This window comes from Aphelocoma coerulescens, chromosome 2, assembly GCF_041296385.1.
Source record: "Aphelocoma coerulescens isolate FSJ_1873_10779 chromosome 2, UR_Acoe_1.0, whole genome shotgun sequence".
In the NCBI taxonomy this organism is placed as follows: domain Eukaryota; kingdom Metazoa; phylum Chordata; class Aves; order Passeriformes; family Corvidae; genus Aphelocoma; species Aphelocoma coerulescens.
The window spans coordinates 61,501,565-61,525,970 of NC_091015.1; the positions used below are offsets into that span (position 1 = coordinate 61,501,565).

Genomic DNA, 24,406 nt, shown 5'->3' on the forward strand with positions numbered 1-24,406 from the left:
GGCCATTACTGACATTGATTAACACTAACTTATGTCCTTGGCCAAAAACAATTAATTCAAACTTTGGAATTTGAATGAGTTTAAGTTGTACTGGTGATTGGTTCTGTTTTTTTTTCTGTTTTTAAAAATCTAATAGGAAAGGACTTAATAATAGGAAAGGGCTTAAGAAAAGGAAAGATACAATTTAACTACTTTGGAAACCACTACCTTTAAGTCAAGTGAGAAAGATTAAAGACAAGAGTACAATCCACTTCATAATAATGCTCCTATTTCTTTATAAAATCTAGGGTGACTATATCCAGACAGGGCTGTAAATCTAACCACGAAGTAAAATCTGGTTCTGCTGGAGTTACTGGGGTTTTGCTGCTGACTTCCATCCAAACACTCTTTTAACTCTATCTCCTGAAAAGCAAAGTGATAATTGCAGGTGAAAATGGAGTTTCTGCTATTCAGTAATACTTAGAATAGAAATTAGACATGTCACTATTTGCCCATATTTATTTTGGTTCTTCTTACTTCTTGGATGTCTGTGATAAATAACTATAGTAACCACATGGATCCTGGTGGCTCCCACCTACTCTTTAAAATGGTGACAGTTCCATAGGGGGTCCAAGTTCATCTTTTGTACTACAGTTACTGGAATCTGGTTTTCCCCACTACAAAAAGCGCTTCCTGGAAGTAGAGTTCAGCAGTCTGGAAAAAAGCAGTACCTGAGTGCGTGGTTTCTGGCCAAGCTGGGCTGACGCTCCTGCAGCATCTCAAAAATGTTGGGTTGGCGTAGAAATGCAACAATCTTGTCATTGTAAGCTGGAAAAGGTAAAAACAAACCAGAGGCTTTATTTGCCATGTCACCATGACTCTGCAGAGGCACACTGACTGCACTACCAGTGAGACACAGGGCAACACAAAGCAGTGCATGCAGCTGATGAGAGGTCCTAAACCCCACCTTTGTGAGCACTGCTTTGAGAAGAAAAGAAAAACTTGGCTTACCCAGAGGTAATGCCTCGTGATGGTGCTGGTTTCGAATAGCTGTTACAAGACTATTGCCTGGTCTGGCCAACAGAGTAACTCCTCTGTTTCGAGAGACTTCAGAGGCCTACAACATCGGATAAAAGGAAAAGAATGATCAAAAGCGACCACCAGTAGCTCATTAGTCAGTTAAAAGATTTGTCATCTTTACTTGTGTAACCTTCAGAATGGTCCATGATGCTGACTGAAGGACAAAAAGCATGCAAGAAAATTACAGCTTTATACTTCAGTGAACTTAAAAAAGGCAAGTAATTCTGTGCTTCCAAATGAAGGTACACCATTACCCATAGCTATCACACCTTGTCAGTGCTGCAGTGAAGGCACCAGAATACAGAAGTAAATGCATGTATGCATTGAAGTGATGGACTTCTCTGGTTCAATGGCAATAAAATCTCTATAGTATCACACAGTGTCTTGTTTTAGCATAACTGCATTACTTCAAGGTTTTTACAGCAATGTTTTTGAAAGGAGAAAAGACCCACAGCACTGCTACACGTTCACTCAGTGTTGTTGAAGGGAAGTTTAATAGTGGAAATAACATGAGGAAGGTATATCCATGTAGATCACAGCACCGGAAAAGGCCGTATCATCCCAGAAGGCTGCCTAACTTGCATAACCAGAAATAGAATTTGAATTGTATACATTAAAAAGAAGAACATAATCCAAAGAGTTGATAAAGGGAATAGTAAGAAGGAAATATATCACTGCCCCTTAACTGAGGCACTTAAAGAAAGTCACTGTTGTAAATACTCTCCCTAGTGAAGGAAATCATGGCAGGAAGGCAGATACCTTATAAGGTGGGAAAACATTTCAGTATGAGGATATTAAAAGCTGAACAATGAGATCTGGCAATGTTTGCATTAAGGCATTACTTGCTGGTAACTTTTTGGGGACTTGTGCAAGTTGAGGGGAACCCACCTGTCTCTCATGTTTTCCTCCATAATATGGCCACACTGAGGCCAAGAGAGGAAACATAGAATGGTTTGGGTTGGAAGAAATCTTAAAGATCATCTAGTTGCAACACCCCTGCTACAGGCAGACCTTCCTTCTGCTAGACCAGGTTGCTCAGGGCCCCCTCCAACCTGGTCTTAAAACCCTTCCACGGATAGAGCATCTACAGCTTCTCCGGGCAATCTGTTCCAGTGCTCCACCACCCTACAGTAAAGAATTTTGTCCTAGTATCTGATCTCAGCTTACCCTCTTTCAGTTTAAAGGCACTCCCCCTTGTCTTGTCACTATAGTGTGAGGACAGTGTGTATCAGGACAAGATGCATTAGGAATTTCAATTGCCACTCTACTGGGCTAAAAACTGCTCCTTTCTCACTGCACAAATTACAGCATATGGCAACCGCTTCAGGAAGAAATCACCCCTACTCCAATATTTTAAATGCTTAGCTCTGTATCCAAGCAAATGGTGCCAACCCATTTTCAGTAGTACGGCCAAACGCCAGGTCTTCCAACTGGATAAACACAAAAACTGGGAAGCTGCCTTTTGGAACCTGCAAAGCTTAAAATGTTTATATGTAACAAGATACCAGGCAATGCACTTGATACGTGTCAACACACAGGTTAAACAAGGAAAAATCTTAACTATTCTAATCAAACACAATGTAATTTAAAACAATTTCATGCTGTGAAAGTGCATGGTGAATGTTTCACTCCATCATTCAGTTACGATTTCACTTGCACCCATCTTCTGCCTTTGTCTCCTCCTCACACCCTTGAAGGCCAACTCACAATGAAAGTTTAGCTCAGGTTCAGGCAGCTTTTCCCCTGTGACCTGGGCATCCACCCCAGCAAGCACTGTGTGGCCTTTATGGCATTCACTCCATGCTATGGCTCAGGGAGGACACTTAGGTGCAAGAGGTGCCCTATGATCCATTGCCACAGTGGGCACAAGGGCCTTGTGAGAGCAGCTGTTTCTTGGGCTGTGGGCAGCACAGCCAGGATCACACACTGGCCTGTGACCAGCTGTACTAGTGAGGATGTGTGGGAGGGTGCTAAGGCTCAGCTTCTTCACTTCTAGGGAGCCCTGGAATTCAGGTGAGGTCCTCAGGTGAATTCCTCAGGTCCTTGCAGAACAGACTTGCAAAGGAATGTGGATGGTGGGTGAACCTGTTTTTAAGGGTGATGGCTGACTCATCCTTGACAAAGACAAATCCTACGCCCTTGATGCTACACTTGGATTTACTGACCAGAAGACAGAAAGGGAGAAAGGAAGGAGTAACAGAGGAGTTAAATATACATCTCCCATAAAAATTAGCACTAGGTGGTATTTGCTCATCAGTTGGAAACTGGAAAGTACTTCTGCCCAGCCTGGGCCTGGATCCTCCTCTCACTCATGTCACCATTTCTTTTGGTTAGCTTCCTAGTGCCTGGACATATTTCTCCTGAAGCAAGAATTCTGGAAGGAAATGTGTCTAGTGCTTCTGAAAAGAAACCTTCACTCCCTTCTTTCCACCTTCCCAGTTCTGGTTTAACAGCTAAAGTCATCTAGATGGTAAGAATTCAGTTCTGTACACACCTCAATAAAATAAACTGGTGATGTACTCCTTTTCATCACCATCCCTGGGCATTGCCAATGCTGTGTTTGGTCTTTGCACATTTACACCTCTACACAATTTTTCTCTGGCAACACAAAAGGAAAATTCCCAGCTGTCTAATTAACCTTCATTTTGCTAACAATTCTCATTCCACTCTTTTAGCTAATAGAGTACAATTGATTACTCCAATTCAGTGTTCAGTCACAATCGTCTTGTCTACTTTGACTTTCTAATTGAATAATTTAATTTTGATTAGCACATTATTCTCTAATAAAAAATAAAGAGTGAACTCTCTAATGATTTAGTGACCTGGTTCATGTAGTGCAGAGTAATCTGACAGATTTATGTCAGGGTTTAACAGCTTTGAAATTGATACTGGGATGCTGCAACCAGAGTGGAGAGTCCAAACTACTAGAGGAGCCTTTCAGGATACCTTCTCCTGGGTTTTGTATCACTGCTGGATTTCAGAGGCCCATTTGAATCCTGCTACTTGCTTATTGTGGTTTGGACTGGTAAGGAGATTTAGATACTGCCATATTCTAGTACCTTCTCTACTCTTCTTGCCTCTCCATTGTGGATGTTTGCTTCCTTCCTCTTGCAGTCTTTAAAATCTCTACCCTGTAATCATGTATGTTGATTTTCACTGCAGATGGGAAGTGCCTTAGAGGGAATGGAAAGCACTTACGAGCTGTTCTGTTTACAGCTGTGGCAGAAGGAAATGAATCATTTAGTGACCTATACTTTCGTTACTGATGGCCACTACAGCTACCTGAACATTTCTTTCAAAAATCAGGTAACCAAGCAACAACCCCCCTTTTCCTGTAAAAGACTGGTAACTCTTAAAGAAGTGCTTACTAAAGAATCTGTAGCATTTTTGTCAAATTTATATATAATACCACTTAGTATGAGTAGTCTACACAGAACAATGGAAGTTTTTGCAGAGGTCCTTTATTTCATTACCCTGGCTCTTTTCTATGCCCTCTCTGGCAACCACAACTTCACTATTCTGACGTCCTTCAGGCTCCTTTGACATATGTACATAACATTGAAAACTGGTGGGTTGTCCTTTGTGGTCCTTCATACTGTCCTGGCGACAGCGTCCAGAGGCCACACCATCTGCTCAGCAAAGAAACCAGCAAGACTGCAGACAGCTGACACATGGCCAGGACAAAGCCCCACATGTGAACCTACAGACATGATTTATAGGCCAAAGAACATCCAAATGTACTGGGAGGAAATGGCATGGAACACGAGGCTCTTAATAAGCGGCCTGAGCTGCAAAGGGTTGAATATTTTCCTTGTAAATGAGGGACTTTTAGGCATCAATCCAAAGTCCTTGGAAATCAATGGGAGTCCTTCCAGTGGAGCAGCAGACACTTCCAAATGGGAAGCTACTTGACTACAACAAAGAAGCTTGACTACGAAAAGGGTGTAGAAGCACTGTGGGACCTGGGCCACCAAGACTGAGAGGTGACTATTTTATTGGCTTATCATGCCAAAACATGAGTGGCCTCAAAGAACAGTTTATGCTTTCCCCAGAGGATCACTACTCAAAAGTATTCAATACTTTTGACTCCCTACCCTGTACTTGTTTTTTTGATTTATTGCATATTGCTCCTTGCCAGCCTTGCCAGTGCTTGCAAAACCAAGTGTGTTTTTTGGGCTAGGTCATCTGAATTGCTCAGTGGTGTTTCTGTCCCTGACACGGTGAATTTGTAAGCAAGCCTCAGGCAAGCATGGGCCCAAGCATGAATCATGGTGCAGGTGGCTATCACAGGCATGCCAGTAATTAAATCACAGCAGCAACACTAAACTGATGGCTGCTGGCAGAGGGAAGTTGCTAAGCTGGTGGGAAGATATGATTGGAACAGATCCACTGATACACTTCTATCTTCAGAAAATATGGTGCTGTATTCACCTAAGATGGAGGAAACATGCCCAAGATACTCATGCCTGGTCTGCCTTTGGTCCTGAAGAAACTGACCTCACACCCTGGTCAGCTCCTGAGCCCAACCCCATGTGGCAGTGAGAGGTATTCAGACTGGTCCTGCTGCAATAAATTTTGAGGCTAATTTCACAAGCATTTCTCTGGATATTTGTGTGAAAGAGAAAGATCCTTTTGCCAGAGTTCAAAAGCTCCTGAGTTGATAGGAGCACAGTTACCTCTCCAGCGCTGTAGCTACGAAGTCGCTGCAGATGTTGCCGGTGAGTCAGGTGATTTGGGAGACGCCCATTCTGCAGCGGGATCCTGGGATCTATGAAGGTGGTAGCACGGCTATTGTGGTCAACGAAGAAAGACTGAAACACCAAGGAACAATGGTGTCTTTTAATAAGAAGACTGCCAACATTGTGATGATATTGTGGGAACACAGCAGGAAAACCACTGGCAATTTTATGGCGGAAATACCTTGGCTAAGTACAGTCCATGGAAGGTACCTGCAAATGACAGGACTGGCCTACTTGAAGCTAGAATAGCTCTTGGAAAACACCTGAAGCTGTGTAGGCCAAGATCATGTGCAATGGCCATGATGTGAACAAGACAGGAGAAAATACTATTATTGGGAAATGATGCTTTAACCTGGTGGTTCCAAAAGTCAGGCAGCAAAGTTCATTCAAGGTACAGACACTGAGTCAAATTTTGCAGTCACAACAGACCAGCTCTGGCTCAAACTTTGCTATCAGTCCAATGCTGCCTTGGCTTTGGCACAATATTCTACAGAAAGCTAGAAATGCTTTGAAATTTTGAAGCTTTTTTTCTGCTTCTAATATAACTCTGCTTGTGTTGTTTAAACCAAACCTTCACTGACTTTGAGTCAAGATGAAAGGAACTTTTAATAATCATGTAGCCTCATGTGCTGTCTTAAACAAGTGATCAGTTTTGTTGGCACTCTTACCTTGCCCTGCTGGTCAGTTTTTATCTCCCAGCCACGAGGAAGCTCCAGTCGGGTATCAGCAAACATGTTGATAAAATTTACCAGGTCTCTGTTGTGCTGATACCGCTCAAAATTACGAGCATCTCTACGAATCTTCAGAATCATATGCTTCAAGCAGGTACTGTTGGTGAAGACTCGATAGGCACTCTGTGAGATGGGTAACAGAAGTGAAGAAAACCAGTTCTGATGTCAAAACATATTTGGTTATTTCATGGGACATATGCCCAAAGAACTGAAACAAATCCTGTTAGAATCAAGAAACACTTCCATCTCATTGTTTTGATTTGAATGACTACTTTACATGCACATGCAGAATTAAGAAATACAATCTGGAAAGTGAAACATCCCACGCATTATCCGCAGTTAGCTTGTGCAAGAACTGCCTTCCTAATGCACTTCAAAAAGATGGTCAGTTGAAACATCACCCACTCAAGGTGCATGAAGTTGTGTCCCTTTCATTGCTTTTATTGGTCAACAGAAACACTGCTTGTGTGCCCGGGCAGTGTCAGAGAGATGCAAAGACAGCTGTGAACATGTATTTATGCTCTAATTGAAATCAAGATGCGTGTGATAGGAGCCATGAACTTAAGAGGACCCCAGTGCAGATGTCTCCATGTAAGCTTGATACTTTTTTTATGGTGACTATACAGCCACAGGACAGAAACAGACACTTTTAATTGTCTATTTTTGGAAGATGCGAATTGTTTCCTGGAACTGAGTATTTGTTTCTGCGATGACTACAAAGCCTGTCAGATGGAGACATTTCCACGAGTCAAATGAATGCCACCCCTCAGGCAGCAAGTTGTATCTCACAATGGGCATTAAATGCACCTCTTAGGGGAATGTGGCCTGATGCAGTTCAAGGGAGTGAACTGATCTGATTGCAGAATAGGGGCCCATTGAACTGTATTTGTTGTTACCATGTGTTCAATGATAGAGCACCACCACATAATACTTGCGCTGACAACACACAGGCCCATCCACAGGCTAGTCTTGGAATCTTTCACTTCAGGGAACAAACTCCTCAAGACAGAGTAGGAAACTTCACAAAAATCTCCTGAGCCTTTCACTAGAGAGAAAATGAGTGCCTTGGTTTGCTGGTCAGCCCAAAGGATTGAATCACTCATTAGAGTAGTAAAGGATCACTAGAGGACTCCTGTCTCCAGTGAAGTGAGTTCGATTGTGCAGACCTGGAATATGTCCAGAGAATCTGACCCAACAGCTTTGAATTCTCAATTTCTGTGTACATTTAGTGCATTTTAACCACTATAATGCAATAAAACATCTACAAGTATTATCTTTATTATGTAAGGATTTATTGTAGTGGCACCCCTGAGAACACTCCCTGTGGCACAGGGTCCCTAATTATGGCAAGGGTTGCTAAATGTTATGGAATCACAGATATATGATCTCTGCCCTGAAGATACGACCTGCTTATGACCCAGGAAAGCTCTGTGGTCACAGATATTTACGATCCCAGCCTACTACATAACAAAAGTTGTATTTTGATCTAATGTATGATCAATGACTGTCTTGAATATCTCTAAGCTGCATTAGGCAAACAAGGAGTGTAATGTAGTTTTATCTTTTTATGGAAATAAAGTAACTGAAAAATTAGAGCTTTTCCCTTTTAATTCTAACTGCTGGATAATATTTTCCAATTCCAACTTCACTGGCATAATTAATAGCTTGAAATTTTAACAGCGGCTTGTATTGTAAAATACTGTATTGTAAAATATTACACTCATGTTAAGGTAAAAGTTAGTGGGCCATTATTCCTGTACAAGTGGTATCTGTATGACAATTTGACAGATATTTCAACAGATTATTCTGGTTCTCACATTAGAGACAAGTTTTTAAGATAAAACTGAAGGCCTCTTTTTCCTTTTTTTAATTTCAGTGAGTAATAAAATTGGGATTTAGTCTCTCGTGAGTTGTTCTTTACACAACTATGGAATCAGTTGCTCATTTTTCCAACAACTATGCTGGTCAAAAATTATATTGCTCCCAGCTATAAATCATGATATATCACCCTGCCAATGGAAGAAATTATCTGCACTCCATAACCTAGTTCAGGGAATGTCAGATGAGTTAATACATCCTTTCCTCGGCAGGATCTCATGGGTGATAATCTCTGGCAGATGCTTGGAGATGGACGGCTGGCTTCAATCCATGAAGTGCCACAGCCAAAACCTGATGTCTGCAGTTAGCTAAAAGGCTGTGCTGGGGCAACTCTCAAACTGTTTTACTTTCTTTTCCTTTGGTAAAGAAAGGTCATTGCTACCCCGAAATGGATGACTTTCCAAATATTCAGAAGCCATGTGTAGATGCCTTGTTGAACTACATTCCAGATAGGGCAAACTAGGACTGCATCTCCTTGTGGGACTTCCCATCTGCTTTGTCCTGATACTACGTTTTTTCCACTCCACACCAGGTTTGCATTAAAATGTGTGGTTTTACTGCACTAACGGAAAAAAAAGTTACTTGAATTTTGAAAATTTGTTTTGATTTGTGCTTTTTCCAAAATAGCTACAGTAAAACTCAAGTTAGTATTTCTTTCACTCAGCTATGCCTGCCCGCTTTTTGGGAATGCAAGTTGCAAGAGTTAATTTTTTTCCCTCTATTTCCCTGAGACTTGGTGTATCTGAGTAAGATTTCTCAGGATGTTGGATCAAAAGGCAACAACTTCACTCCCTGCAGCAACAGACAGTAGAATTGACCAAGCTGAAACCAAGGGTTCCTGCTTGTTCTGGGAGGATAACATTAATGAGCTCCTCTGTACCATGGAATCTCTTATGTGAGGCAGAATCCCAGCAAGAGCCTCCTTGGAGCAGCCCGGCTGTAGTGTCCCCAACCTGGTCTGGTGCTCAGAAGGGACAACTGAGCCCCAAGGCACACAATTCAGATTCACTGTGCATTCTCCCTGAAGCTCTGGGACTCAAAATTATCAGTAGCGCGAGAGAGCAAATCATAATTACTCACATAATTTGCATGCAGCACAGTGAAGAACTCAGGATTGGTGATGAACTTCACAGCTGGAGACTGCAGCAACAAGGTGATTTTTTGAGAATTCACAGGAGAAAGGGAACCTTCCCTCCTAATCTCTGGACAAAAAAACAACCCACATAATCTTATTAATGTAGTGGTAAGCACAGACTATTATTTAACCTTTCAGAAACAGCTGCAAAAGTGATAATATAAAAAAGTCACCACCTGCCCAATGCACCTACCTTGGCATTCCCAAGACAAGCCTGCTGGCAAACTGACGGATGTCCTTATGGTTAATGGTGCAGTATTTACCACAGCAGGGCATGAGCTGGATGGTTTCCTGAACTGTAGCTTATGAAACTCTGTGTCAAGTCTGCTGCTGTCCCTAAATATGTGACCACAGCAGTTTTCACCATCTGATGGTTTGGTTCAGTCACCCATGTCCATTCTGGTTTGCCCCACTGCTGATTTTAGAGAAATCCAATCTCCCGATCCAGCATTGCCCTGTATTTTACTTGCATTGTTTTTGACAAGTCCGAGGTTCTCGGGACTTGTATGGTAAAGAAAACAAAACCAGACACAATTGGATTTTTTTTAATCTGTATCACTTAATGAAGCACAGGAGCAGAACTGAGCATTGAGAATGTAACTCTGTAGAGGTAGAAACTCCTGATATTCTATAGCTACCAGAAAATTCTTCCTATCATGGAATTATGGCTTGGATGTTCTGGCACTTTCAAATAAAGCCAAATTTTATTTGCAATCCATGAAAATTGGATGCAGACATCATCAAGAGAATAAATGCAGTTTCCCATTTTTTTCTTTTCAATTAAAACTTCTTTTTTCTTCCTGCTGCACACATCATATTATTTTGTCCATTTAAAACTGCAGATTGGATCAATTGCTGGAGTTAAATTGATTTATACTGGCTCAGAACCTGGATTAATGTGCCTAAATTGTATTCCTTCTGACATTTTTCATTTAAATTAAAAGACAAATAACAAATGTATAATACTGCAGCTTTTTCTTTCCCTAATGTGTTTACACCATCACTGACCTTCTAATCCTTGGCATTTAATACAATATTATGTTTTCTTCTAAAAGAAAAGCAATTATCTGTAGCAAGAACCATTTCCTAATAACTTATGATAACATTTATCACACTCATTAGCTCCTCGGGTTTAAAACAAGGGAGTGCATGTTAAATAACAAACTGAACTAAATACTTAGTGTTGGCAACTCCTATTAAATTACTATTTTATTATGTTGTCCAAGATACTAAACGATTATACATATTACAAGTAATGGCTACATTACTTATAAATACTAATAATACAATGTGTACCTCATTTCCACTTCTCTAGCATAGAGAACTGAGATCTCCTTATATGATACACTGTAGGTAAAAGTCTCCCTTTAATTGCAATACAAAAGATGGCTAGGAAACTTTGAGCATCAAATGTTAAACAAACAAAACTGAATATTTTTCTAAACTTGTTAAAAAAAGGTTATTATTTCTCTCTGTAACTTTTCCTATTCACCTTGGAAAACTAAGAAAATTCAAGCAGATATTGTGTTGGTTCTTTCCCATTACCAATGCTGTTTACAGAGGGACGGCAAAAGGATAGCAAGAAGTTGGATTTAGTCATGGTAGACAATACAGAACACAAAGTTAGGTGGACGTAAGAGTGATCCAAAGGAAGAGAACTGGTTAATCATTTTGCAGGTGCTAACAAAGAAGGGAGTTATTTTTGCATGGCCTCAAGTTGCATAGTGGGCACTAGACTGATTGCTGATACTTCTACCTGAAACAAACACTTAAGACTATGGTTTCCCAAATGTTTTGAGAAAATAAGAGTGTGACTACCACCAAAAAGAGTAGAAGAGACCCCTGCCATCCCATCCTGCCTTGGGTACACATTTTCCTCTTCTGCTTTGTAGTGACACTCATTCTTGTCTCCTCATCTAACAAGCCAGATGTAAGATCCAATCTGGCTGTAAATTACAAGGACAAGAAGCCAGGTTATTTTTCAGGCAGGTCAGTTCTCCACTCTGATATGGGGTCCTGTCACATAAATTAGTGGTGAGCAAAAAGACAGCTGTGCCTTCTTTGGTCACAGCCCACACTTAGGTCAGCTCACAGCTATCACAAAACTGCAGCTTTAAAAAACACAAGTATTTCATACGTGATGCCAGGGCCACAGCAGGTGCAATCACATGGGCACTTGTGGCAGTGCAGAAGCCAGGCCTGGAGAGAATAAAGTGCAAATGCTCCGAGCTAAAAACCACACAGCAACAAAAATAACACAGCACCAGTTTTGCAACTACATAGGTGAACAGTATTCACTTAGTAGATGCAAAATGCCTTTCCCATTTTAATTTCAAATGGCCCTTTACTAAGGAAAAAATTCTTCGTCTGTCTTAGTAGTTGTTAAAAAAGGACTGATACTGTTCTATCAAGTACCTGTAGCTTCACACCTAAAAACTGTATCTTTAGGTCTAATTATCTTTTTTTTTTAATTAAGTTTTGCAATCTGGTATAGTAAAATTCCCATCTCCCCTGGAAATGCAGATTTGCCCAGAACTGAATGGCACTGAACATACCATTAAGAAGCTTTGTTTTCCCATACCTGGGCTTGGCTGGGAAGGCTCTGCCTCAGAGTCACTTCCTCCTCCAGTGGGAACTCTCTCCACCCTGTTGTTTACCACAGCATCATCTTCAGTCCTCTCTGTTGCAATGGTTCGCTGGATGTTTTGGTACCTAGATACATTCATAGGAAGGAAAAACAAGCTTTAGTTAACACAGGAGCTTTCTGTTGCTTTCTGCCTTAAGAATCAGCACTGTTTCTGAATGATTCCAATGTTTCTATCTTCAGTGTACAACAGAGTAAGAGCACAGATGAGGAACAAATAGTCTGGAGTGTTCTGAATTCACACTACAGAAATCAAATTCTCCTTAACTTGTTCACTTATAGTGACAGATGAATTGGTGAACATGTTTTCTCTGGTTCTACTGGCAAACTATGAGTATGTCTTATATGTATTATAAATGAATTTTATACAGAAAGAAAGAAAAGAAAAAGAAAGCATAAGGAGAAAGAAAGAACAGAAAGAGAAACAAAAGCAAAGCTAGAAAACAGACTCTCTTAATTATTTTAATTAGTTTTTATTCCATCCCAGTATTTTCAATCCTTATTTCTTCATAGCATTTCCATGAGTATTTGAAACAGGATGGCTTTATTGCCTTTTAATCTCATCCAGCATTGTTTGTCTTTCATTTTTCTGATTTATACTCTTTTCTTTCCTCAATTCAAGCTCCAACTTACAAATTTTGCTTACTTTCTCTCTATTTGTTAATGTATACTTTATTCTAAATTAGAAGTTAGTAATGAGTGAGTTCCTCAAAGTGACACAGGATCATTAAAGAGAAGAGTTAGGGTTTGGCTTTTTGATGTCTCAAAACACACCATCTCCAGTAGCTCACTGCAACCCAATCTTAGGCAAAATGGCTGGAGATAATTAAGAAAAATAACTAAAGTTTTAATAGATTTATGCTAAACTTTCACAAAGTTATGTGTCCCCTTCCAGTACTCAAAGTCATTTGAAGTTACTTTTAGTGTATATTTTGATAGTTTAAGAAAACATCTATCTTTACACGGAAATTCTGATAGCAGGTTTTGCAACAGCATGAATTTACTGCAGTTTTAAACCCTCTGTTTTAGACCTACATTTTACAGCTTTATTCACTTGTCAGCAGGCAACTGAATGAATTTTCCATTCCAGTATTGGAGGAGTTTTACAACACCCACATGCAATAGAAAGGAAAAAAAAACCCAACCACAACCCCCCCCAAGTTCATATAATCAAGGGATATAAGTACACATATAGGAAAACCCTGCACCTTCAATTTAATTAGATGGTAGAAAATCCCCACTGGCAAACCTCAAAGAGCAACACCATCTGTATGCCAACAAAAGGCTACGCATTTCTTTTGCGTCTCAATACTATAAAATCACCTTATATAAATACCAAAAAATGCCAAAGTAATTGGAGAAAACATTGAAAGTGAAAAAGTTATGGGAATGCCTCTGGAAATTTCAGTCTCCTTTCAAAGTGATTTGTCAAAGAAATGGAGGTTAAGACATACCACGCTGTGGCTGACCTAACTATGATGGTTATAATTTCTTATATTATTATCTTTCAAACTAGTGCATAGACAAATTCAGACATACCTATGCTGCAAAGTATCCTTTCAACAGAGCTTGAACAACAAGGGCTGTTATCTGCTTGGCCAACAAGTAAGCAAGCCAGGTAGTGCTGCAGAAAATGAGCAAGCACCTTTAAAATTAAAGTATGGATGGCTCTTTGGTGTTTGCCCAACACTTGGATTCCAGCTTAGCATTCCCTGTATCCTCGAGTGGCTCATACAGCTAAAAGGAAGCCACAGAAGGAAAGCAGGCCTAGGTTTAATCACAGCTATGGGGTTTTTTTCAAGCTGACTTTCCAAAGCTTTGTGGTTTTGGCTGGGCTGGAAATACCAAGCTTCCTTGTAATATTTTGGTCTTTCCATTCCCTTCCACAAATTAAATCAGGAAGACAAGAAAAAGAAAAAAAAAAGTAAATTTGTTTAAAAAGAAAAGTCACCAAGCTTTTTCAAACTGTGGAGTGATGTTGAGTCCAAATTTTGTTTGAGGTTAGAGCAAAAGTTCAGGCTGCTGCTAATTCTATCAGCAAGGTCTATGTTTGCTGTTGCCTCACCTAAAATGATTCTCAGGTGTGTTTGCTGAAAAACATTTCAAATCATGAAGTTTGAAACAAAAGAGTATTTCTAAAATGAGTGCTTAAAACAAAGTCCAATCCTCCACAGTGTTGATAATAACTAATGAAAAGTAGCTTTCCTGACATTCCTGAAATGTGGAGACATGAAATATCTGAAATTAGACTTAGGACTACAATCATTTTAAAAAATATAACAGCCAGGTTAAAACTACAGAAATTACTTGCCACTAGGCAAATGCTCAGGAGATTCTATATGAATCCCCTTTACTAGAACTGTAGGAAATGTTCCAAACTTGGTAACAATAGGAGACCTTTGTATTCAACTTCTCGAATGAATAGAGCTCCTTGGAAAAGAGTAGAAAATCACCAGCTTTTTTCCTTAGTCCCAAGAAGCCATGACATTTCATGTTTAATAAACTGCAAAGTCTCCAATGGAACTTGCACATGTAGAGATCTGCCACTGCTGAAAACCCTCCATACTTCTCCCTTTGTAATTGGATACATGAATACTAAAAATTGAGGGATTAAAAGAATATCAATCTTATCAACTCTCAATTCCCAACCCAAACCAGTGATAATCAAGTCATAACCAAGACAGACAGGCAGCCTATATGAAAACATTGAATAATATGAGGGAAGGAGGTCACAAAGACAATGCCTACCCTTCAGTTTCTGCTGCGATAGCTGGTTTAATGATTAACCTGCATTAACTAACAGAATGGTAACTCACTCTTATAAGAACTTATTCCTTTCATGGCTGTGCTGCATTTACATGAGCTCAATCTCAAAAAAAATGGAAGAAAAAAAAGAAAACCTGATGTATGTCCACAAAAGCTTTCTGGTTTCTGTGGCAGATAACCTGCTTAAGTGGCAGCCAAGTAGTCTGAGATTTGACATGGCTAAAATCCCTCTTAAAGACCAGTGCTAAATGGCAGAGAAGTCATGTAAATCCCTTGAAAGAATCAACATTAAACATTCACTTTCTTTAGCCATTTTTTTTTGTTTGTTTGTTTATATTAACATGGCAGCTTGAGACTATATGAGCAAAGCTATAATGAAAACAAATACTGAGCAGGTTCTCTCACTTCTGCAAGACATAACACCTGTTATGAAATACTACTCAAAATAATGAATTTTGGTAAAGAAAGGATTATTCCTCAAGAGCGTGTTGATGGTGTCAGTTTAAGTTGGCTGAGTTCTCCCAGACTGTCTCATTCAGGGCACAGCAGCTCCCAAACTAATCAAAGTACTCTGAAAACAGCACTTTAAAACTCTGCATCCTTCTCTCAGTTGCAGATCTTTCTCTTAGCATAGGAAAAAAGGCCAAAACACTTTTGTGGCATTTTACATGCTATAATTAAAATATGATTTCAGTCTTCCTTATCCTTTTCTAGAAATGGCATTGTTATAGTAAGCAGGGAATTAAAAAAAAAAACAAAAAACCCAAACCCTCTTTTTAAACAAAAAAAGGAAGACTTTTGACCAATTGTTTATTTTTTTTTCTTTCCTCTTAGATTCAGTCTAAAAAGCAAGCACAAGAAGAAAATGATAAACAAATCTATGTGCGGACTAGTCAAACAAAGCAAAAATAAAAGCAACATTAAGAGGTATCTCAGCGAGCCCAGAATGAACTGATAGATTTACAGGGCCCAATGCAACACTAAGCAGACCTGTCCACCTCTAGAAATGTGCTCAGTCCTATTAGAGCAGGGCTCTGCCCTGGAAAAGGAGACAGACCTTTCAACAGGCCTAATTAGCTGGGGTAGAAACATCACATGGATAAGGCAACAATTCCAGTAGCAGTCAGGCCCAAAAACTCTGCTGCACAGCACTAGGTGCCAACCCAGCAATGCCACTCCTACAGTTAAATAGCAAAAGTGACTCCATGTTTTGGAAGAATGCTCACTTCCTTTCTGGTAGTTATTTCAGAAAAGTTTTCCAAAAGCCTCCTCTTGCTGTTAGAAATGTTTTGTACCACCATTCACCCAACAGCACTTTTCTTGTGGGCAGGTTTGAGCAGCACACACCCACAGCAGGCACACCAGCTGGCTAGAAGAGAGCTGCAGGAGGGACAAGAACCTGGACAAGGTGGGAGTCAATGTGGTGCACCGGAGAAGGAAGGGAGCTACTGGAGCAGTGTGGCAAAAGAAGAGCACGGATCTCAAGGTGCAAATGCTCACCGGCGGTTCAGCTGCTCCATTTGCTGGATGGAGCCAGACCTGTGGATCCCGTCCGGTGTTGCTGCAGCCGTGGGGCGCTGCCACGTGGTGGTGCGGTTGACATGATCCACGTAGAACACTCTCCCATGGCTGTCTATCCGAGCTTCCCAATCTAGGGTTGGAAAAAAAGGAAGGGGTGATGCTGTCAGTGTGGTGCCTTCCAGAAAACCTGCATGAGGGAGATATATACAGACACACATACATACACAGACAGGGTATATACACACAGGAGATACCATATATATATATATATATATAGCCTACATGCAATATATATCATGTGTATATATTCAAAGTACACATTCAAGTGTGTATATATATTATTTGCTTGTCTATATATACATATATGCAGTATATGCATATACAGAAACATTTCATACACAGCACACAGGTAGGCCATGGAATTCACTACCACAGCCCATGAAAAACTAGTGACATAGAGGGACTACATTTTTAAAAGGATGAGGTGATTTTTCAATTAGTGATACTGCTTGGCTGGATTCACTGCAGGTCGGAGTAGCCCCAAAGAACCGACCCTTACAAGAAGATTACACCTGAGCTAATATGGCAAATCCCGTGTTTTCTTTTTTTTATTATGTTTCAGAACAAACATGTTTCATTTCTCTCCTTTTTGCAAAGTGGCTTCAAAGGACACCATACAGCAATTAAAGGCTTCACTGAAAACTGATTACAGACTCTTTGGACATACCTTAGAAATCTCTCTAAACAGAGCATTGCTCTCATGAATGCAAACTAGATTGAGAATTTGCAGAATAATATTGAGCCTTCCATCATTATTGTTTCCTGCTACTGTTTATGTTGTCCCATGATTGAAAAGTAAAAATTATTTGGTATATGATGGCTTGTGGAAAATGGTAATGTTGATAAAAAAAGCATTTGGAACAGACGAAATTCAGAAGTGAGTTAGCTAGCAAAGCCAAGTATCAAACTGGTTGGAATGAATGGAGAAGTGGAATAAATTAGGCTTGCTAGTTTCATATTCCTACACGACCCATCAGCTGATGACATATCTATGTAAATACATGCACATACTTTCTACACGAGTTTAGATGCAAACCTCACTCGCATTCACACACAAATGTACATATGATGATTACCTTTGAGGGCAAACACTTCCTCATATTCCCATATTCTTACTATGATACCGCCTTCCCTGACGAGTTACTCCTCCTATGGTTTTCCATAATCAAATTCAGGATCAGCTGAATTTCATACTTTATGTATTTCATTTCCTATTCTCTAAGAGTAGGACTGAAGTTGCACCTCTTCCTACTGTATCTGGAAACCTACCCTTCACGACCAGTTCCCATCTCCTGAATGCTGGACCTGGCTAAACCCACTTCCCATATTTGATTGCAGACAAGTGTAGGCTGTCTGAAGTCCATGGCTAGCTGCCCCTGACAGCTGAATCCCACAAACCTTAAAAGATGGGCGCTGGGAGTCCTTGGAGAAAGCTTCCATAAGACTCCAGGACAAGAAGAGCCATAAGCACACGCATTACTTCTTTCAAAGCTGACTGCAAGTACTACAGTCCTTAAAGAAACAAATCCTATAGTCACACCATGGGTACACATGCAGCATCTCTCACTGTGAACATCACTACATAATTTAATGAGAGGACTCTCTCCTCCTCCACCAGGTAAAGTTTCCCAAGGATGTGGTAGCTGTTACAAGAACAAGATCACAGCTTTGTAAAAACCATGTCTGAAACATAAGACAGTGAAAAAAAGCACATCAAGTACAACATATGCACATTGAGATAAATCAGACCGACACGTAAGGCAGGTTGAAGGCCAGAGCCTTGCTGAGTACGCTGGCACTGGTGGCAGGTGTACCACTGTGGGTGGGGAATGGCCCTTCTGGAGCTATGCATTATCTGCAATATCCCCAAGGAAATAACCTTGGCCAGATCAAAGGCAAGATGATCCAGCTCAATACCATGAAGATCTTCATTTTCCTTGCTGTTTTCTGGCAAAGGATGAATCCTAGCCCTCACTCCACACTATTGTTGTACCTCATAACAAGTTGAGAATGGTTGATGGAGAATTAGAAGCTGGTAGGCAGTGCTGTAGAACTACACTCTAGACAGCCTACAGAAGACACCAACTGGTCATATTGGTCTAAAGCCTGCTGATGGACACTTAGCAAGAATAAATATATCCAGTTACACAGTCAAACAAGGTTTTATAATCCAGCCCTGTGCACTACCAGCTGTGCAGGCTATTTTGCACTGTCTAATTAAATACGACTTAGAGTTCCTAAGCTTCTAAGCATGATATTTGGAAACCTAGGAGTAAGGAAGCTTGTTCAGAACTTGGAGATCACAGTGAAAACATCAGGTCAGACTGGATTACGATTTCAGGAAGGCTGTCTCTGTCAGATGTGTCAGACATACAGCAGCAGTGTGTACAGATGTGAACAACACCTGTCAGTGAGTGTTGCTTTATTCACTGCTTCATGGGTATGTCCACCTGACACCACAGGCTGATACTGGCATGCTAAAATATTAGGAACTGTGTATCTCATGCTCCTTGCAATAGCATTTCTAGTCAGCTGAATAACTCTTCTTTTGGTTAGGGAAGGCTGTCAAAGGGTGGCAGGTACAACTTCTGTTGTATGCAGGTAGCAGGTGTACTTTCTACCTTCCCATAAGACAACCTGTAAGTCACACAAGTCACTGAAACTGCCTGAATATGATACCAGATTTATGGACAGATGGATGGATACCTGCACAGTGAGACAAACAGACTGACAGGTGAACAGACAGGCAGAACTCTGCTTCCAAGCTGTCCCTTCATGCTACTTCAGGGGCAAAGGTGATCTAAGAAGCAGCCAGGTTTCCTCAGAGTCTTTTGTTAAGTTTTCCAGGTAAAATAAGACTGTGACTACTACAAAGACTAACCTCTATCTAACTTTCACAGTAAGAGCATGCTAGAGCATGGGCTAGGGATGTGACAGTACTGGTTCTGTTCTCCAGTGATCCCCCTCCATCAGCCAAGTCATATTTCATAGCAGCCTCTGAAACTGCTCTGATTTATATCAGAAGATGCAACTTTTTTTGGCAGGACCATCAGGGGAAAGAAAATACATTGCCTTTTCCTTTCCAAGCTCAGCCACACCTTCAGCTGAGAGCAGCTCTGAACCGGGCACATGTATTTTTCTTGGCTTCAGTTCTGCAGGGTTTCCAAACACAGGCATAATAAAGGGTGACTGGTAATGCCGTCATGAGGCCGTGCAAACACTGCAAATCTTCTGTTAATCTCATATCGGACTTAGCATTCAGACTGGTCATTATGAAACTCCTACATTCATAATGAATCTCTTCTACTTTATTTTCCCAAATAAAACAGTCTGAAATTAAATTTCCTCCCTGAGACCAGCTGTTGTGGGGTTATGATGAAATCAAGCTATTCAGAGAACTATTCAAAATAGAAAGAAGACTGTCCAGAAGATTCTTCATGAGCTAAATAAAATCAGTCAATGCTGAGCTTGCAGCACTGGCAGATTACCTTCACCTCTACTCATAGATGGAAGCTAACAGTGCACGTGCAAAGTAAGCCAGCTTTGATCAAAAAACTTGGGCTTAAAATATAAAGTTTCTTCCTTTCACATGATTGAAGATTTATCTAGGATTAAGAGTTATTAAAGGCACTGAGATGGTGATACTGAATTTAAGGAGAAGAAAAAATTCTAGATTAAGGCTATGGTTTTCATTTTGAAATTACAGTAAAATTCCATGGAGAGTTTCTGGAAACCAGTTTGATAACTGATATTATTCAACTCAACCTTTTTTCCCACTCAAAATTAACTTGGTACCGTCTATGCCTATTAAGATCAATATATTTAAGCCCACAGTGTCAGCCTTTACTGTAAAAATGTTATATGCTAACGCTGAAACAAAATACTGCAAAGAGATATCACTTCTGTACTTTATCATCACATATTGCACTTCATGTCCTTACACCCTCTTGTGAAAGCACTTGTGAAAACCAGTGGTAGAAATACTTGCCTTTTGAGGACAACTATAAGAAAGAGGAAAAATGTATTAAATTGGTGATGGAAGAATATAGAATAGATTCACAGTATATTCTGTTTACCCAAGCTGGTGTCAGTGTGCTATCATTAAGTCATCTAATAGGGAATGTGCCCGATCCACGAAGTGCTGTGGTAAGAGTGGGAGGAAGAGAAATATTTCCCTGTTACAGAGGTAACCGTTCCCATTTCATCATTCACTGGCAAGCCACAGTGGGACTTCACTGGGCTAAAGGCATTTGAATCATTCATGCTACTGTGCAGCTGACGCCAGCATCAGGGCTATTTTCAGCTCAGGGAATACTGACAGCATGGTTGGCAAATGATGAATTATTTGTCAAGGGCACCATAGGCCAAATAAGTGTGTTCCCGTCTTCGGCTTTGAAGAAAATAGAGTGCTTTGTTTATACGCCTGGTTGTTTTTGTGAGGCACATTTCAGGCTGTGAAATCCTGTGCTCAATTGAAAGGTGATCAGTGGCACGGTGCAGGGAATAGAGTGCGCTCTGCTGGACACCGAACGCCAGTGCAAAAAGCAGTGTAATCCTCCGGGAATACACGAGGGAAAGGCTACAAAGACAAGTAAAAACAACTCTAGCAGTTGCTTTGGTGGCAAAAATCCCATATTAGCAGGCTGCTAATCAATCGTGCTATTTAAAACCCTCTCACTTTTATTCACTGCAAGTGTAGACTCCACTACAGTTCATAACGAACATAAAATTCATTGATTATCAAATCCAAAGACAGTAAAACAAGACCATTTTACATGAGCTGCCTTTTCCCAACTTCTGCTGGTTTGGTTCAGATTTGGACCTGTCTGTCCCAGGAGTATCCTCACTGTGAAAGGGCTGCTGCTGGACCCGCATGCAGACCTGACAGACCGCAGGGACTGCCATCCCAAACCATCTTTGAAGTTGGTTACAGAAAACCTGGAGACAAACGTTACAGAAAAAACAGAGTAGTTTGCTGATACACCACCCAGAAAGCCTTATGGTAAGGCTTCTAGAACAAATGACAGATCCCAATCATTCAAGTCTGAACACACTGGAAACAGGGAATAATATTTTCATTTCAGGGAAGAAGACGGACCAAGGCAGAGAGGGATGTTATGGGCTTGTCCAAAACAACATGACAACATTTGAAGTCAGGATCAAATAAGGGAAACAAAAAGGCATATTGCTTGGGTTCTGGAGAATGTATATACAGAACAGACGGGGCTCTTTAGGAAGACATACTGACCTCTAGACTGTTTGAGTTAACAGGAAAAGCTGAAAAAATGCAATAAAATAAAAAACTAAAGCTTACTTGGTGGAAGAGGCTCATCGATAGTTGGGTAGTGATGATGGTCAGGCCTCAGAGAAGGAAGCTGGCTGACTGGCTGAGAATTATGGAGTAAAGGACAATCACCTATGGACAAGATATTCAAGACATTGACAGTCATTCACTGTTTTCACAATGTGGTTCAAAAAACGTGCTACTGTAAAACAAGTGATTATTTAAAAAATAGGTTAACCTGATGTACTAGCATCTCTGGGTATTCCTATTTCCAGACACTACTTTAATAGCATCTCATATGGAAAAGAAGTATTAAAATAATGCAGTCAAGTCTCTTGAGTCAATGCTAAACTATTATAGGCCAGATTCTGGACTCACAGACACACAAGTGTAAACGATAGAAGAATCAGGCTTGATCTCTGAGAGAAACTGTTCATGTACAACCATAGTCAAGCTTCTGCAGCAACTGGCAGGAACATGCAAAATCCTGGTTCCAACTTTTAATTCATCCCATCAGTGGAATACAAGGCTAAAAGCTGCCTTGGATCTTTCTCTGCTTTTCAAAAAGATCAGTGGCTGCCTCTGTGTACCGTAATGGCAGGATTTTGCAGTCTCTGCAAAACAGAAGATCATGCCCTTCTATAGGTATTTTTCAAAATTCAAAGAGTCCATGCTGGGTTGAAGGAGGGAGAATGAGAGAAGGACCAGAAACAGGTAAGAGACAGGTGGTAGAAGAGAAGGACAAAAGATAGCGAGATACAAGCAGGATCTGAGATAAGGAAGGAAGACCTGAGATAGAGAAAAGGGAAAGACAAAGCAGAAGAAAGAGAGTCACACAGAATACAGTGCAGAGAAAGTTTTTAAACACTAACATTGTATATATGTCCATATATAGAATCACAGAATGGCTTGGGTTGGAATGGACCTTAAAGATCATTTAGTTCCAACTGCCCTGCCATACCTAAATATGAAATAAATGAAACCTAAGTACATGTCCAAACTCACGTTCTGTTGAGAGGACCAAGTAACTTAAGATCAAGTCAATGCTTATAGAACCCTTTAAGAACCTAAGAAGTTCTAGTAGGGATGAAAAAGCATTCCTTATCTTAGACTTAACATGCTAAAACTTCACAGGTTCCAGAACAAAGATTCCTTCTTGGCTTGTCTTTAAACTCTTAGAAACCAGGACTATTTATCCTACTAATGGACATATTTTCATATTGTGTGGTAACAGTTTTTGACTATAACCTCCAGCTCCAGGAGGGCTTGTTAATACAGATACACTCCAAATTGCACAAACATAATATTTATATACAGCAGAAAGATGTAGCTTAGGGAAAAAGATATAGTAAGCGGAATGGTTCTGGTGATGTTGGGAATGCTAAGCCAAACTCACTGTGTACTAGCAGGTTTAGCTCTCTTTAATGTTAGAATCTTAACAGCCTAAGAATGAACATTTTGTAAAAAACCCCAAACATACCCCAATCAGATGTAAAAAAAAAAAATTACCAAAAAAAATTAAGTAAGTGTTTTTTTTCTTAAAACAACCAACAGCTAGAAGGCAGAAGCCAATTTTGTATAAAACTGTAAAAAAAAACCTCACACCACCAAGAAATGAGAAAAATCACTTAGACAAAAATACTCCCTCTTCTAGGTGCTCTGATGATACCGTATGGCCTGTTAAATATCTTCATTAAACCGCTTGTGTATAGGCGTATCTCACAGATGTATCTGCTGCATGTTTTGAACAGACAGCAGAGTTACATAAGTTTATGACTCAGTGCTAAGAGTCCATCTCTCACAGCCTTAAAAACTGTGCTGTTACTACAGGTGGTGTAGCACCAACTACCAGATCACCCGTCTATGTTTCTTTACTTACCTCACCACAATTGACTCTCCCCTAGTCAACATAGTTACGCCAAGCCAGTGGAAGCATGGTAGTGCCAGTCACCTGGAGTGGGTGGAGGTGACCCCATCTACTGTATTTGTAACAGCTGCCAAGTCATGAAGCAACGTGCACATTGACTGAGGCACCCCGGGTGACACCCAAGGGAGTGCCAAGAGCTGGGCTGCCCTTCAGACACACGCTCAGCTAAACAAGGCAAAGACACCATGGACACTGCACTGCCCTTTATGGAGGCTCAAGTCTTGGTGCTGCACTGAATCCATATGCAGAAGACACCCTTCCCACCACATCCCCTATCAAAAGCTCACACAGTCCAAAATAACCACCAAATCTGTAAGTATGGTCTCACACACACACCTGCTCGTGCCCCCTTAGGTATACTTGCACGTCAATGCTGTTCACAAGCAAAGGCTCTTGCCTGCAAGGAAGGAAGCTGGGCTTCTATGCCTGTGTACTTCTGAAAATTTAATTATTTGTGCTAGATTCTGCTCTACAGACTCAATAATTCCCTAGTCCCAGCTGTCTACAAAATATTTACACAGGCTAGTGTGTAAGGACACCCTTACACCTGTTTTTCTGCAGGGGTGGGGTCTGTGGCAAAGGAAGGTGCGAGTAAATAAATTGGGAATGGAGAAGGAAAACACAGGTGAATGCTTTAATTGGAGTTGCACAGTGATACCCAA

The 24,406-nt window shown here is 40.5% G+C and overlaps 1 protein-coding gene across 1 annotated transcript in view; it reads right to left on the bottom strand.

Moving 5' to 3' along the window:
- HECW1 (HECT, C2 and WW domain containing E3 ubiquitin protein ligase 1) overlaps positions 1-24,406 on the bottom strand; it is a 256,870-nt gene that overhangs the window by 41,757 nt on the left and 190,707 nt on the right. Inside the window, exons 10-17 of the mRNA XM_069007777.1 lie at positions 21,848-21,949; positions 16,453-16,603; positions 12,124-12,254; positions 9,488-9,609; positions 6,467-6,652; positions 5,736-5,870; positions 991-1,096; positions 711-807 (exon numbers count right to left, since the gene is read on the bottom strand). Coding sequence (XP_068863878.1) covers positions 711-807; positions 991-1,096; positions 5,736-5,870; positions 6,467-6,652; positions 9,488-9,609; positions 12,124-12,254; positions 16,453-16,603; positions 21,848-21,949 — 1,030 coding nt within the window. The remainder of the gene's footprint in view (positions 1-710; positions 808-990; positions 1,097-5,735; positions 5,871-6,466; positions 6,653-9,487; positions 9,610-12,123; positions 12,255-16,452; positions 16,604-21,847; positions 21,950-24,406) is intronic.